General features: G+C 37.3%; 2 protein-coding genes and 1 non-coding gene across 3 annotated transcripts; 1 reads left to right on the forward strand and 2 right to left on the reverse strand.

Annotated features, from left to right (window-relative positions):
• LOC148547533 (small nucleolar RNA R71) lies at positions 1-108 on the forward strand. Its single transcript, XR_015898618.1, has one exon. It is a non-coding gene; the product is annotated as a small nucleolar RNA R71 (small nucleolar RNA).
• An 8,329-nt stretch (positions 109-8,437) lies between these two features.
• LOC148547534 (uncharacterized) lies at positions 8,438-11,052 on the reverse strand. The gene is made up of 6 exons (XM_088495487.1): positions 10,731-11,052; positions 10,310-10,407; positions 9,845-10,129; positions 9,601-9,748; positions 9,397-9,482; positions 8,438-8,974 (listed from the first exon to the last, which is right to left on the reverse strand). The coding sequence occupies exons 1-6, from the start codon at positions 11,050-11,052 to the stop codon at positions 8,438-8,440; spliced, it is 1,476 nt and encodes a 491-aa protein (XP_088351613.1).
• A 1,323-nt stretch (positions 11,053-12,375) lies between these two features.
• Positions 12,376-13,533, reverse strand: LOC148547535 (uncharacterized). The gene has a single exon (XM_088495488.1). The coding sequence runs from the start codon at positions 13,531-13,533 to the stop codon at positions 12,376-12,378; it is 1,158 nt and encodes a 385-aa protein (XP_088351614.1).
• Positions 13,534-16,805: the final 3,272 nt, after the last annotated feature.

Raw genomic sequence — 16,805 nt, forward strand, 5'->3', positions numbered from 1 at the left:
AAGCATGTCAGAAGGACACTTTTTGGTCAGTCCTTTGTATCTCTCCCAAGCTTCATAGAGGGATTCACCTTCTTTCTGTCTGAAGGTCTAAACATCCACTCTAAGCTTACTCAGCTTTTGAGGAGGAAAGAACTTGGCTAAGAAAGCCTTGACCAGCTTATCCCAAGAGTTCATGCTATCCTTAGGTTGAGAGTCCAACCATATTCTAGCTCTGTCTCTCACAGCAAAAGGGAAAAGCATGAGCCTGTAGACTTCAGGATCTACTCCATTAGTCTTAACAGTATCACAGATCTGCAAGAATTCAGTTAAGAACTGAAAAGGATCTTCAGATAGAAGTCCATGAAACTTGCAGTTCTGCTGCATCAGAGAAACTAATTGAGGTTTAAGCTCAAAATGTTTGCTCCAATGACAGGAATGGAGATGCTTCTTCCATGTAAATTGGAATTAGGTGCAGTAAAGTCACCAAGCATCCTCCTTGCATTATTATTATTTTCGGCTGCCATCTCCTCTTCTTGTTCGAAAATTTCTGAAAGGTGCTTGCTGGATTGTTGTAATTTAGCTTCTCTTAGTTTCCTCTTCAGAGTCCTTTCAAGTTCTGGATCTGCTTCAACAAGAATGTTCTTGTCTTTGCTCCTGCTCATATGAAAAAGAGGGACAGAAAAATAATAATAATAGGGGTCCTTTTTACCACAGTATAGAGGTCCCTGTGTGAGTAGAAGAAAAGAAGAAGAAAAAATTCGAACACAGATGGAAGAGGGGGTTCGAATTTGGGTGAGATGAAGTGTTAGTAGATGAATAAATAAATAGAAGGAGATAAGAGAGAAGGAGAATTTTCAAAAATTATTTTTGAAAAAGAGTTAGTGATTTTCGAAAATAGTTTTTGAAAAAGGTTAGTGATTTTTCGAAAATTAAAATCAAAAATTAAAATAATTAGTTAATTAAAAAGAAATTTTGAAAAAGAGGAAGGATATTTTCGAAAATTAGAGAGAGAGAGTTAGTTAGGTAGTTTTGAAAAAGATAAGAAACAAACAAAAAGTTAGTTAGTTAGTTGAAACAAATTTGAAAATCAATTTTGAAAAGATAAGAAGATAAGAAGTTAGAAAAGATATTTTAAAATCAAATTTTTGAAAAAGATAAGATAAGAAGATATTTTTGAAAAGATATGATTGAAATTAGTTTTGAAAAAGATTTGATTTTTAAAATCACAATTAATGACTTGATTCACAAGCAATCACAAAATATGATTCTAGAACTTAAAGTTTGAATCTTTCTTAACAAGCAAGTAACAAACTTGAAATTTTTGAATCAAAACATTAATTGATGATGTTATTTTCGAAAATTAGGAGATAAAGATAAGAAAAAGATTTTTGAAAAATATTTTTAAAATTTTCGAAAATAACTAAGAAAAATGAAAAAGATTTGATTTTTGAAAAAGATTTTGAAAAAGATAAGATTTCTAAATTGAAAATTTGATTTGACTCATAAAAACAACTAGATTTTTAAAATTTTTGAAAAAGTCAAATCTAATTTTTGAAATTTTAAGAGAAGAAAAAGGAGAAGATATTTTTTTTTTATTTTTGAATTTTTATGATGAGAGAGAAAAACATGAAAAATGATGCAATGCATGAAAGTTATGGATCAAACTATGTGATGAATGCAAGAACACTATGAATGTCAAGATGAACACCAAGAACACTTTGAATGTCATGATGAACATCAAGACTTATTTTTGAAAATTTTTATATGCAAAGAAAACATGCAAGACACCAAACTTAGAAATCTTTCATGTTTAGACACTATGAATGCAAAAATGCACATTAAAAACAAGAAAAGATGCAAAATAAGAAAACATCAAGATCAAACAAGAAGACTTACCAAGAACAACTTGAAGATCATGAAGAACACCATGAATGCATGAATTTTCGAAAAATGCAAGATGAATATGCAATTGACACCAAACTTATAACATGACACATGACTCAAACAAGAAACATGAACTATTTTTTATTTTTATGATTTTATGATTTTTTTGTATTTTCGTTTAATTTTTTCGAAAATCATTTTGAAAAAGAAAAATAAGGATTCCAAAATTTTTAATATGAATTCCAGGAATCTTATGCTCTTTAGTCTAAAGCTCCAATCAAAGGGTCAGGCATGGCTTAATAGCCAGCCAAGCTTTAGTATGTAACTCAGACATGACACGCCTGACATTCCCTATCCAGAAGAATTAGACATGGCTGTACAGCCAGCCAGGCTTCAACATGCTTCATGAAACACTAGAATTCATTCTTAAAAATTCTGAAGAAAAATATATTTTTGAAAATATTTTTTATTTAAAATTTTTTTGAAAACAAAGGAGAAATTTTTTTGAAAGATTTTTTTGAAAAATTTTTGAAAATAAAACAAAAAGAAAATTACCTAATCTGAGCAACAAGATGAACCGTCAGTTGTCCAAACTCGAACAATCCCCGGCAACGGCGCCAAAAACTTGGTGCACGAAATTGTGATCTCAGGCAACGGCGCTAAAAACTCTGTACGCACGTCTTAATAAATCGTTTTTCATTCACAACTTCGATACAACTAACCAGCAAGTGCACTGGGTCGTCCAAGTAATAAACCTTACGTGAGTAAGGGTCGATCCCACGGAGATTGTTGGTATGAAGCAAGCTATGGTCACCTTGTAGATCTCAGTCAGGCGGATATAAAATAGTTATGGAGTTTTCGAAATTTATATAATAAAATAAGGATAGAAATACTTATGTAATTCATTGGTGAGAATTTCAGATAAGCGTATAGAGATGCTTTCGTTCCTCTGAACCTCTGGTTTCCTGCTGTCTTCATCCAATCAATCCTACTCCTTTCCATGGCTGGCTTTATGTAAGGACATCACCGTTGTCAATGGCTACTTTTTATCCTCTCTGGAAAATGGTCCGATGCACTGTCACTGCATGGCTAATCGTCTGGAGGCATCACCCTTGCCAATGGCTGCATCCTATCCTCTCTGTGAAAATGGTCCGATGCGCTGTCACTGCATGGCTAATCATCTGGAGGGTCTCGATCATACTGGAATAGGATTTACTATCCTTTTGCGTCTGTCACTACGCCCAGCACTCACGAGTTTGAAGCTCGTCACAGTCATTCAATCCTTGAGTCTTACTCGGAATACCACAGACAAAGTTTAGACTTTCCGGACTCTCATGAATGCCGCCATCAATCTAGCTTATACCACGAAGATTCTGATTAAGAGATCCAAGAGATACTCATTCAATCTAAGGTGAAACGGAAGTGGTTGTCAGGCACGCGTTCGTGGGGGAATGATGATGATTGTCACGTTCATCACATTCAGGTTGAAGTGCGAATGAATATCTTAGAAGCGGAATAAGTTGAATTGAATAGAAAAACAGTAGTACTTTGCATTAATTTTTGAGGAACAGCAGAGCTCCACACCTTAATCTATGGAGTGTAGAAACTCTACCGTTTAAAAATACATAAGTGAAAGGTTCAGGCATGGCCGAATGGCCAGCCCCCAAAACGTGATCACAGGATCAAAAATACAATCCAGGATATCAAATACAATAGTAAAAAGTCTTATTTATACTAAACTAGTTACTAGGGTTTACAGAAGTAAGTAATTGATGCATAAATCCACTTCCGGGGCCCATTTGGTGTGTGCTTGGGCTGATCTTGAATGTTACACGTGCAGAGGTCATTCTTGGAGTTGAACGCCAATTTGTAACGTATTTCTGGCGTTCAACTCTGGTTTGTGACGTGTTTCTGGCGTTTAACTCCAGACAGCAGCGTAGAACTGGCGTTCAACGCCCTTTTACGTCGTCTAAACTTGACCAAAGTATGAACTATTATATATTTCTGGAAAGCCCTGGATGTCTACTTTCCAACGCAATTGGAAGCGCGCCATTTTGAGTTCTGTAGCTCCAAAAAATCCACTTTGAGTGCAGGGAGGTCAGAATCCAACAGCATCAGCAGTCCTTCTTCAACCTCTGAATCTGATTTTTGCTCAAGTCCCTCAATTTCAGCCAGAAAATACCTGAAATCACAGAAAAATACACAAACTCATAGTAAAGTCCAGAAATGTGAATTTAACATAAAAACTAATGAAAACATCCCTAAAAGTAACTAGATTCTACTAAAAACATACTAAAAATAATGCCAAAAAGTGTATAAATTATCCGCTCATCATGTGCGCCAAGAGAAAAGGGTTTGTTGACAATGTTTGGGTTTTAGGTTCGGCTTGTCGAGGTAGGGGCCTTTTCGAAAAACTAAACATTATATTTCGGGGTTGCTATATATGGATATTCATGTGAGAAATGTACTTTTAGTGATTGTATAAGTCTTATGTCTTGTTTGGTTGTCTTGGATGGATGTGAATGCTTGTTTGGTTTGATTATTATTCAGTTTTATGAAAAGGATTGTTTTTGGAGTGTTTCTTTGAAGTTATTTCTTCTGAAGTTTTGAAAACGAGTTTGGTTTATTGAAAATGAATTGAGTTGAATTTGTTTTCTTGAAAAATGAGAATTGTTCTTGTATGGATACTTGGAGGGAGAGCTCGGTCTCTGGGAATTGACGCCGAGTTATTATCTTCGGTGCCGACCTTTAAGCTTTGTAGTAATCCGAGCTTTACTCCAAGAGGATGTCCAATCACGTAGAGCTTTGAGCAAGAAACAGGGGGGAGTGTATCTGCAAAGGCACTCCGAAGCTTAAGTCAGTATTGAGAATTCAATCTTCCTTTAGGATAGGAGATCATACCTTTTGTAGGTGAAAATGTATTAGTCCGTTATGCTTCTGCTTTATTGCATGTATTAAAGAGCAATAATAAGGGTGAAATGTTAGGTTGGACGTTTCACTTTTGTAAAGTAGTCCGTTAAGCTGATTTGTAACGTAAGTTGCCGATTAATGACATTGATTGCCGATTAGTAACTGTAACGTCGATTAATAATGTAGCACCGATTAATAACGTAAATTGCCGAGTTATGGTCTGTAATGCCGATCTTGTAATGGTCCTGATCATAGCCCCCAAGCTTAACCTGAGAGTATGTTTTAATGAAACAGGTTGAGCTTTAAATGAAGCATAAGTCGGCAGTTGCGTAAGTGTATTACGTCGGAAAATGTGTTGGATCTGGAGCCCCCAGCTCAAGATGTTTTATTAAAAAGGGTTAATAAAAAAAGATATATTAAAAAGTAAACAGTTTTTAAATGAAGAGAGAGAAGTAATGATGGCATTAAGTGTGCTGTCATTTCCAAGATTGCTCTTTGGGCGGTTGATGGGACTGAGAAGTGGGTTATTGTTACTGAAGGGGTTTTTGTAACTCATTGGTAACTGTTACTGGAATACCAATAGTGTAGCATCTACATCATTTTTGAGTTTGTGAGATAAAGTTGGTTGTGGAGTTTCCAAAGGGAAGAAAATGAGTAAAAGAGGTATGTGAAAATTTTTTTGTCTTTGCTTCTTCATTGAGTTTTTTTTCTTCTTCCTCTGTTTCTGTTTGTTGCTGTTGATGGGGTTTGAGAAGGATAAGAAGAAGAGGATAGACTGGTCTTATGACTGGGTTAATGAGGATGTTAGGAGTCATGTGTCATTGTTCTTGGATCAGGGAGCTGTAGATGAAGTGGATAAGAGTAAAGTTGTTAGGTCTGGTTCTGGAATTCGACTGGAGCTACTGTCCTGTTCTGAAAGTGATAGGGTTTTTCATAGGGGTGAGGGTTTTGAATACTTTTTTATGTATAGTTGTGTTCTTAAAGAGTTGAAGGTTAAGCTTCCATTTAGCGATTTTAAATGTCAGATTTTGAAGTAGATGAACTGTGCTCCATCTCAGCTACATCTGAATGGGTGGGCTTTTCTTCGTGCATTTGAGGTATTGATGGAGTTTTTGGAAGAAGTGCCATCTGTAGAGTTATTTTTCTCACTTTTTCAAGCAAAGGGTGTGTGGAAAAGTGGGTGGGTGAACTTGAATAGTTCGCCGAGATTTGCAATATTTAAGCTGTATAAGTCGTCATTTAAGGAATTTAAGGAGATGTATCTGAAGGTGAGAAGTGTTGAAGGGGATTTTCCTTTTTATGTGGACGAGCATTTAGGGGACAGATTCCCAATTTGGTGGTGTTCTGAGCCCAATAATATACTCGGCCCGGAGTTTATCAAGCCTAGGGATGAGTGTATTATTGAATATCTGGTCGAGGCTATTGATCGGAAGGAATCGATCTCAGTATTCGATTTGTTGAAGTGGGAAGAAAGTAAGCAGGTTGTGGTAGATTACTTAGGTGAGCTTGTTGGGGTTTTATTTTGTATTCAGTATTTGACATATGTTGATGAAAAGTGGTTTTTGTTTGTTTTCAGGTGGAAAGTATCCTGGTGTATCTACAACAAACTTGAGGGCACGTGTGAAAAGTAAGAACCTGGATAAGGAAGGTTCGATGTCCAAAGTTGAGAAAGTTGTTGGTGCTGGCGAGGTTGATCAACCGAAGCCGAGGAGGAGGAAAGTTATTGCTAAGAAAAGAAAAGGTGACATGGTGGATTTGTCCGATGTTTTTGATGATGAGAAGGATGATGTGCCAATTGAAGAAGTTCATAAGTTTTTTGACAATCAAAAAAGGTTGCACGGGATTGCTGATCAGACTGATTCTTCGTCTTTATGGGGAATGGATTACCCATATATGGTTATTGCTGATGAGTGTTGTCAATCGTCGGCAGATATAACTCTGGCTGACGAGGTTGGTGATGTTGCCATTGATCAGTATTTGCAGGTAATTCTATTTTTGAGGCAAAAGGTTTGAATTTGTTTTTTGTTTTGTGGAATATTAATGTATGATTTTCAGGTGGTGGGACTGCGACTGGCGAGTTTATGATGGAGCCGTGAAAAAATTCATCGGAAGTTTGTTGAGAAAAAGGAGGATCCGAGTTTGAAGGAAGAGTTGGCTATAAAGGCTGCTAAGATTTTAGAGCTAGAGGTGAAGTTAGTTGAGGTTGAGAAGCATTTGAAAGAGGTGAAGGATAGTTATACCAAAGATGTTGAAGATTTAAATAAGAAAGAATCTGACTTATCTGCTCTGAGTACTCGTATGATTGAGGTTACCGCTCAGTTGAAGGAGGTGGAGAAGAACAAGCAATGAGAAATTCTTAATTCCTTCCTTGAAGGATTTGAGAGGGCTTCCCTTCAGGCGAGATTTCTAGCTCCTGGTGTGGATTTCTCATCGATGGATCCAGTTAAAATAGTGCAGGATGGCGTTATGGTCGAAGATGATGGTGCTGTTGAGTAAAGAAATGAAAATGCTTAGTAGGGTTTTGTTTTGCTGCTGTTATACTTTTGCTTTTTGTTGGTAGACTTATTTTGCTCCTGAGTTGAGCTTAATTTTGTGATATTATGTTGCTACTGTTTTGTGAAAAATAACTCTTGGTGTTTTTGGTTACATGCTTTTTGTGCATGTTATGATTATGAGATAATATTATTGTTTCTATGGGTGTTTATCTGGTTTGTGACTGTGGCTTTGAGCCAAACATGTTTATTAGGTAAAATCGTGTTAATGGTGAAATGCCATTATTTTGATGGAGAAGTATCATGGAAAGGCCGAGTAGGCCGAGTTTATTGAGATGCCGATTAATAGGCATTGATAATATTTTGTGTAACTGGATTCTATTTAATGGTCGGCAGCAATTTTTGATAAAGATAGTTTCTAAGTATTTGCTCGGCGATCTGTTATTAAGATCGGATATTTGTTTTGACTGATATTTGCCGAACGGTTGTGTTCGAATTGTAATTGGCTATCTGATTGAAATGATAGTATCATAGTGTTTAAATTCTGACTAAGATCAGTTATTTGATGGATTGATTGATGAACTCTGAATGATCAGATTCCGAGTTAGATCGGTTATTTGATTGATAAATTCTGAATGATTGGCTTCCGATTAAGATCGGATATTTAGTTTGACTGAGAGGTTCCGAATGATCGGTTTTGGAGTAAGTTCGGTTTGTTTGACTGATAGAGTCTGATTGATCGGATTTTGAGTTAGATCAGTTAGTTGTTTGAAGGATAGAATCTGAATGATTAGATTCAGAATATAGATTGGTAGTTCGTTTGATTGATAGTATCAGAATGGTCGGAGTAAGATTATAGTTCGACTGTCTGGACTGATTGTTACCGAATAGTCGGTTCGGAGTATAGATCGATGGTATAAATATCAAATAAATGAAAAGTATGAAATACAAAGAGTATGGACTGGATAATAAATTTATTTATTGTGAAACCTTTGATTTCAAAGGCCCAGGTAGGCTAGCCTCGTTAAAACCTCTCCAAGCAAAACCCTTTTTGGAAAAAATATTGGTAGTGGGAAAAGAGTACTTGCCTATCCCTGGTTTTAACTGTAATATAGCTTAAAAGAAGATACATTCCAAGTATTAAGAAGATCTTTACCATCTAAGGTTTGTAGTCAGTAAGCTCCATTGCCGATGACTTCTGTGACTCGGTAAGGGCCTTCCCAATTGGCTGCTAGTTTGCCATGTGTTGATGGTCGTCTAGCTTGTTCTGTTTTCCTGAGTACAAGGTCATTTACTTGGAAAGACCTTGGGTGAAGTCTTTTATTATACCTTCGAGCTATGTGCTGTTGCATGGCCAGATGTTTGATTGCTGTCGACGATCTGACTTCTTCTACGAGGTCGAGTTTGGATTGCCGAGCTATGTCTTTTGTAGTATGGTCGGCCATTTCGGTGCGCAGTGAGGATTGAGAGATCTCCACTGGTATCATTGCGTCTGAACCGTAGACTAACCGGAAGGGTGTCTCCTTTGTGGTTGAGTGAATTGTGGTGTTGTATCCCCATATGATCTTTGGGATAAGCTCGGCCCAGAGGCCTTTTGCATCATCTAGTTTCTTTCTTAGAGCATGTAGTATTGCCTTATTTGCAGCTTCTCTTAGCCCGTTTGTTTGTGGATGCTCTACTAATGAAAAGTGTTGTTTTATTTTCAAGTCCTGCAAGAACGATGTGAATTTTTTATCGGCAAACTGGTGACCATTATCTGTGATAATGTGCCGAGGAATGCCGAATCGACAAATAATATATTTTCAGACAAAAAAAAGCATTTGTTGTGATGTGATCTTGGCTAGGAGCTGTGCCTCTATCCATTTGAAAAAATAATCAATTGATACAACCAGGAATTTTACCTGTCCTGTTGCTGTGGGGAAAGGGCCGAGGATATCTATGCCCCATTGGTTAAAAGGCCCACTTACCTCGGAACTGTGTAGGAGTTCAGCCGGGAGATGTGTGATTAGACTGTGTTTCTAGTAGTTTTTACAGCTTTTAACTTTTGCTTGGCAATCTTGACGAATTATCGGCCAGTATAATCCAGCTCTAAGGATTTTTGAAGATAGACTTCGGGCTCCGAGGTGTGTACCACAAATCCCTTCATGCGCCTCAGCAAGTGCAAGCTCGGCTTCTGTTCTGCAAAGACATTTAAGTAATGGACGAGAGAATCCTCGTCTATATAGGCAATTATTATAAATTGTAAAAAAAGAGGCTTGTCGGCGGAAGTTTCGAGCATTTTTGACGTCGCCTGGCAAGATCCCTGTCCGGAGATATTCTATGTATGGAGATCTACAGTCTGCTTCCTGTGTTACACTTAAGATTTGTGTTAGTTCAATGCTTGGCTTGAACAGTGTTGACTGATAAAGTGATGATCCGTTTGGTTGAGTGCTGGCGAGTTTAGACAGAATGTCAGCTCGGCCATTACTCTCCCTTGGTATGTGCTATATTTCGTATTTAGAAAATTTTGAAAGTAAATTTTGTACGATATCCAAGTATTTAGAAAGCAAAGGGTCCTTTACTTGGTATAAGTTGTTTACCTGCTGGACAATAAGTAAGGAGTCGCAATATACCTTAAGTTCGGTGATGTTTAGGTCGGCAGCGAGTCTAAGGCCAGCAATTAGCGCTTCATACTCACTTTGATTGTTGCTTGCTTTAAATAAAAAATTGAGGGAATGTTCGATGACGTTGCCGTGGCTATCATCAAGAATGATACTTGTTCCACACCCTTGTGGGTTCGAGGACCCATCGACGTATAAAGACCATTCGATGTAGTCTTCAGTTGTACTTGGTACCAAGAATTCGGCGATAAAGTCGGCCAAGAACTAGGATTTGATGGATGATCGGCCTTCATACTTGATATCAAATTCTGATAGCTCCACCAACCGTTTTACTAATCAGCCAGCCAACTCAGGTTTCTGAAGGACTTGTCGCAAAGGATGATCTGTCCGAACATAAATTTCATGGCTCTGAAAATATGGTCAGAGTCTTCTGGCTGAGAAGACCAGGGCTAGAGCTAGCTTCTCAATGCTCGGATATCGAAGCTCGGCATTCTGTAATGTTTTGCTGGTAAAATAGATCGGGTATTGTTTCTTTTCCCTTTCTGCAATAAGAGCAGAGATTATAGCCCAGTTAGTGATAGATAAATATAAGTATAATGGTTCCCCTTGGAGGGGGGGTTTGTAAAATTGGTGATTTTGAAAGAGTTTCTTTGATAGTTGTGAATGCTTGTTCAGATTCATCAGTCCATTGGAAAGCTTTTTTTCTTTTTTAAAGTTTGGAAAAAATATAAAGATTTAGAAGTTAGGCAGGGTAAAAATCTAGAGAGTGCAGCAAGTTTCCCTGTTAATCGCTGGACTTCTTTGATGGTTTGTGGGCTTGTCATGTCTAAAATAGCTCAGCATTTTTCTGGATTTGCCTCGATACCTCGGTTTGTGAGCATGAAGCCGAGAAATTTGCCGCTCTGGACGCCGAATGTGCACTTTTCAGAATTTAACTGCATGTTATATTTTCTTAGTTGAGCGAAGATTTCTGCAAGGTCGTTAAGGTGATTGTTGCCGAACTTTGTCTTGGCGACCATATCATCAACGTAGACCTCAATGTTTCTGCCGATCTGTTTGGCGAAGACTTTGTCCATTAGACGTTGATATATTCCACCTGCATTCTTAAGGTTAAATGGCATGACTTTATAACAATAGTTTCCATATTCAGTAATAAAGGCTGTCTTATTTTGATCGGATGGATGCATTTGGATCTAGTTATAGCCAGAATATGCATTCATAAAGCTGAGTTTTTCATAACCAGAGGCATTATCAACTAAGCAATAAATAGAGGGCAAAGGATAGGAATCTTTGGGGCATGCTTTGTTGAGATCGGTGAAATCAACACACATATGCCATTTACCATTATGTTTTTTCACCATGACGACATTTGCCAGCCATGTTGTGAATCAGATTTCTTGGATGAAGCCCGCGTTGAGGAGCTTCTTGGTTTCTTCCAAGGAAGCTTGTTTTCGGTCTTGGCCGAGGTTTCTCTTTTTCTGTGCTACTGGTCGGACAGATGGATCTAATGCCAATTTGTGGGATATAATTGATGGATCGATGCCTAGCATATCAGCTGGGGTCCAAGCAAACAGGTCGGCATTTCGCTGTAAGAATACTTGGAAGGACGATTTCTCTTCTGAGGATAATGTTGAGCCGACGTATGTGAATTTGTCCGTGGTTTCTGTGAAAGAGATTTTATACAGATCTTCTGTTGGGGTTGGTCTTTCGAGGGTTCCTCCTCTGGGATCAAGATCGGCCAGAGCTGGTAGGTCATCTAGGCTGCCGATGTTGTAAACATGGGCTTTTGTGTTTGAGTTAGGTCTTTTGAGACTGTTGTTGTAGCATTCCCTGACTTCTCGGGCATCACTGTGAATGGTTACAATTGTGTTATCCTGCAAAGGGAACTTAACACAAAGATGAATTGTAGATACTATAGCACCGAACCTATTTAAGAAAGGTCGGCCAAGTATTAAATTGTAAGGACTGAAGCAATCAACAACTAAGTATTAAATGTCTGAAGTTTTTGACGAGGGAAACTCACCGAGTGTAGTTTGTAACCACACAGAGCCCATAATCGGGACTCGCTCACCTGAGAAACCTACCAGGTCTACAGTAGAAGGTTGGAGGATGTTGCTGCTCAATTTCATTTTCTGGAATGTGGAGTAAAATAGGACATCATCACTGCTCCCAGGCTCTAGCAACACCTTTTTTACTAGGAGATCTCCGACTTGCAAGGAGATTACGACCGGGTCATCGAGATTTGCTATACTGTTGTTATGATCGACTGTCTGGAATGTTATTTGCAGGAAGTATGGTAGTGTCTGCTGTTGAGTTTGATCGACGTTGATGGAAAGCATAGCTCGGTAAGATCTCTTTCTTGCCGAGTTTGTGGCTCTTCCACTTGCAAAACCTCCGGAAATACAGTTAATTATACGTGTTGGTTGTTCGGGATGGTTGTTGTTTGGTCGGTCTTTATCTCGGCCATGCTACGTGGCCGAGCTTTGGTCTCCAGAAGGGGGTGCTCGCCGCTATATGTGGCCGCTGATGTATTTGTCCAGGTGACCTTGCCGAGCTAGTTGTTTCAGTAGGTCTTTGACGATGACACAGTCATCGGTAGTGTGTCCGTGCTTCTGGTGGAAAGAGCAGTATTTTGATCGGTCCGCGCCTTTTGAATCTGAGTAACTGCCGGATTTTTTTGGTGGCTTGATTAATTTTAAATTCAAGATCTCCTTGATGATGTCGTCGCGCTTGGTGTTGAATTTAGTATAGGACTCATATCGTGGAGTTAGTTTGAAATTCTTCTTGTTGTCTCGCATTTTGTCGTCGTCTCTGTAGTGAGACTTTTCTGTTTTCCGAGCTTGTTGGAGTTCCTCGATGTCGATATATCCTTTAGCCTTTTCACGGAACTCGGCCATAGTCTTAGGTTTGGCTACAGCAATAGTTTCCTGGAATTTTCCTGGTCGCAGTCCGCTTTTTATGGCGTGCAGTTCCAACTCGGGGTGGAGGTCGGGTATACTCATGGCTATCTTTGTGAAGCGCGTCATGTAATCCCTCAGGCTTTCTTGCTTGCCTTTCCTGATTGTATTCAGGTAATCAGAGTCGTGTAGGAAAATTGCTGATCCAGCAAAGTGCTCATCAAAAGGCTTTGATAGGTCTCGAAAGCGAGAAATAGAACCTGCAGGCAAAGAACAAAACCAATCAAGTGCAGGATCGTCTAAGTAAGATGGAAAGCAACGACATAAAACTTTATCAGATGCACCGTTTACTATCATTATGGAGGTGAATTTTTTGATGTATTTCTTCGGATCACCCAACCCGTCATAGGGAGTCAGGGTGGTCGGCAAAGTGAATCTCCTAGGCAGCACGAAATTCATCACTTCGGCCGTAAAGGGCCCAGGGGAGCTTTCCAAGTGGTCATTCTCATCTTCTGGCCGAGCTTTCTCATCATGCTCGGGTTGGTCTTCCTCATGCCGAGCAGTGCCAGAGACGTGTGTTGGTCCTGATTGATGCTCGGTTTCTCCTGTCGGTTCTTGCCGATCGTTGTTGTTTTCGATCCAGGTGTTATTCAAGTTGGCAATTTGATTTGCCATTCTTTGGTTCTCTTCAGCCATGCGCTGGTTGGCTTGCCGCAACTCGGTCACCATCTGAAGGAGCTCGGATGGTGTGGGCAGAAGTTGTTCAACCATGACTTCAAACGAGAACCTCGAGGCCGACGATATATGGAAGAGATTATATTCTCGGCCCCACGGTGGGAGCCAGTTGTTCTTGTATGGATACCTGAAGGGAGAGCTCGGTCTCTGAGAATCGACGCCGAGTTGTTATCTTCGGTGCCGACCTTTAAGCTTTGTGGTAATCCAAGTTTTACTCCAAGAGGATGTCCAATCGCGTAGAGCTTTGAGCAAGAAACAGGAGGGAGTGTACCTGCAAAGGCACTCCGAAACTTAAGTCAGTATTGAGAATTCAATCTCCCTTTAGGATAGGAGATCATACCATTTGTAGGTGAAAATGTATCAGTCCGTTATGCTTCTGCTTTATTGCCTGTATTATAGAGCAATAATAAGGGTGAAATGTTAGGTTGGACGTTTCACTTTTGTAAAGCAGTCCGTTAAGCTGATTTATAACGTAAGTTGCCGATTAATGACGTTGATTGCCGATTAGTAACTGTAACGCCGATTAATAATGTAGCGCCAATTAATAACGTAAATTGCCGAGTTATGGTCTGTAATGCCGATCTTATAACGGTCCTTATCAAGAATGATATGAATTTTTGGAATTAGTCTGATTTTAAACTGATTTGGTTTTGAAACCGTGGAAAAGGTTGCAAAAAGGTTTGGTTGGGACCCAAAAAGAGTGGCAAAGTCCAAGTTTTAGGAGAAATGCTGCTGAATTTTTATGAAATTAAGATCCTATTTTAAAATATGATTTAGAAAAGAATTTGGATTTGAGAGGTCCTATTATTTGGTTTTTGATATATTAAGAAATGGGTGTTTTGAGTTTAAGCTGTTTAAGAAAAGTTTATGTTTTTCGATTGATTTAAATATGAAAGGGCCTATGTTTTGAAGTTTGATTAAGGAAGTGCCTTTGGAGGAGTTTTAGTGGATTTTAAAAGAGATTGAACTTTGATTAATTAAATTCGTTTTGTTTTTGAAATGTTCTTTAAATTTCGGCTTAGCAAGACTAAACAATTCTGAGCCTTTGAAAAGATTTCCGATTTAAGAATGAAATTGAAATTAGTTTTTGGATTAAATAATTTGGTTTTGGTTTAAGTAAGTTAGTTTTGAAATTGGTTTGGAATATTTGGATACATGACTTGATTTTGGTTTAAATTTTCTTTTCTTTATTCAAATTAAGAAGCTAAGGTTTTAGAGGTTTTCAATGAATTTAAGGAAATGAGTTAGGTTAGTCTCCCCTAAAGTCTTGAGACTCTGTTGAGAAATTTTATGACCAAATTTTGATTTAGAATGAATGATTTTGAGTTTTCAGAAGAGAATTTAAATTTGGCTTTGTTTTGAAGTCTTTTGGGAGTTTTGGACAGATATTGTGAAAAGTGGCTTTGTTTTGAAAGAAAATTGAATTGAGAAAAAGTGGTCCTTGAATATGTTTGTTATTGAAAGTAAATGGGTCAAGAATGATTTTTTTTTGAAATAAGATTTTAAGTCTGATTGATTGTGGATATTATTGAGAATATGATGAGGATTTCTATCCTGACAAGGATAGTGGTATAGTCCCGCTTGCTCAGTACGTAAACCGTTGTGCAGGGATGGTGGTTTTATCCCGCCTGCAATGAGGATGTTGGTGTTATTCCCCTCACGTATTGATGAATTGTTTAGCAAGGATGGTGGTGTGATCCCGCTTGTATATTGTTATGTGTACCCAGTAAGAATGGTGGTTTAATCCCGCTTACTGTGGAGGCAAGGACGGTGGTTTAATCCCGCTTGCATGTTCCGGGCAAGGATGGTGGTTTAATCCTGCTTGTCTATGGAACCTACGGATAAGGATGGTAGTCTAATCCCGCTTATCTGAGTCGGATTTAGTAACATAACCGATGCGTGAGCTCATGGCTAGTAGGACAGGCTTTCATCATATGCATCTATGTTATAAGAGGAATAGGAATTTGATTATGTAATGCTTGTAAAACTTTTATATATATATATTAAGTATTGATTTTTGCATCGCAAGTATGAATGTATGTTATCAATTAAAAAGTCTTTTGAGCGATTATACGGTTTAAGTTTTAAATAGGCTTATATTTTAGCATTAAATAGTTTAAGGGTCATTGTAATATCCGATCTATCATAGTAATGCAGCCAGAAACGTGACATTTTGATAGTTAGGGTGTTACAGTTCTTATTTTTATAAAATAATTTGTTGTATCTTAAGTTTTTTGAAATATTTTTTTATTAGGTGACAAGAATTTTATTTAAGGTACATGTGAAAAATACATAGAAAATTAATAGGTTTAAAAACTAAAAAGAAGTTTGAATTATTGAGGGAAAAATGAAAAATTCGGTTTTGAGACTAATTTGATTCATAACATTTAATTTTAAGGAATAAATTAATTGCCAGTTTAATTGATTTTTTTAGTAAAAAAAGTATTTTTTTTAAATAAAGTAATTTTATTCAATTTAAAATTTATTTAGATACGTTTTTTAAAAAAGGTACTTTTATTAAAAAAAAGTAAATTATTTGTTTTTTCTAAAAACTAGTAATACCTTACTTTTAAAAAAAGTATAAACAATAGATGTTTTTAATACTTAAAAATTCTTTTTAAAAAGTCTATCCAAATATAAAAAATTGTTGGTTAAATTTTTTTTAAAGATAAAAAAGTAAATACTTTTTTCAAAAGGCAATTCAAGTTGACTTTTAAGTTGCGACTTAACTACCAAATTAATATCCAAAAGATTTCGACGGAATAAAAATAACCACAAAAGATACAATAAAAAAATAATCCAAAGTTTAAATTTTGACAAAAAAAATAACTAAAAGTCAGTTATTCTTGTTTTCGTTAATAGAAAACAGTGAATTGACTAATAAAAAAGATAATTTAGCTTTTTTAATTATTTTAAAATAATAATTACGAACCATTTTTAATTATTTTAAAAAAATAAAAATATTTAAATAAAAAATTCTACCCCCAACTCCTTTTTCTACTTCCTGTGTTTCCAAATTGGTAAAAACATACCACACATGATTATTGTTACTGACTTTTTGGCTATATGCAAATCTGAATTTTGCTTGTTGCATATCTAGCTTGACACATGATTATGGTTACTAACTTTTAGGTGCTTCTCCGGATGCTTCGAAGTTATTATCAACATGTGTCTAGCTATGAGAATTCATTTATGACAAAATCCGAGGGGATACACCGTGTCAAACCAATTGGAGGTCAAAATGTATGGATTGGTGTCCATAAAATAGCCGGTGGCTAGTGTGACCATCCATAGCATACGACGGGCAA

Source organism: Arachis ipaensis, chromosome B8, assembly GCF_059453495.1.
Source record: "Arachis ipaensis isolate K30076 ecotype BB chromosome B8, ASM5945349v1, whole genome shotgun sequence".
In the NCBI taxonomy this organism is placed as follows: Eukaryota; Viridiplantae; Streptophyta; class Magnoliopsida; order Fabales; family Fabaceae; genus Arachis; species Arachis ipaensis.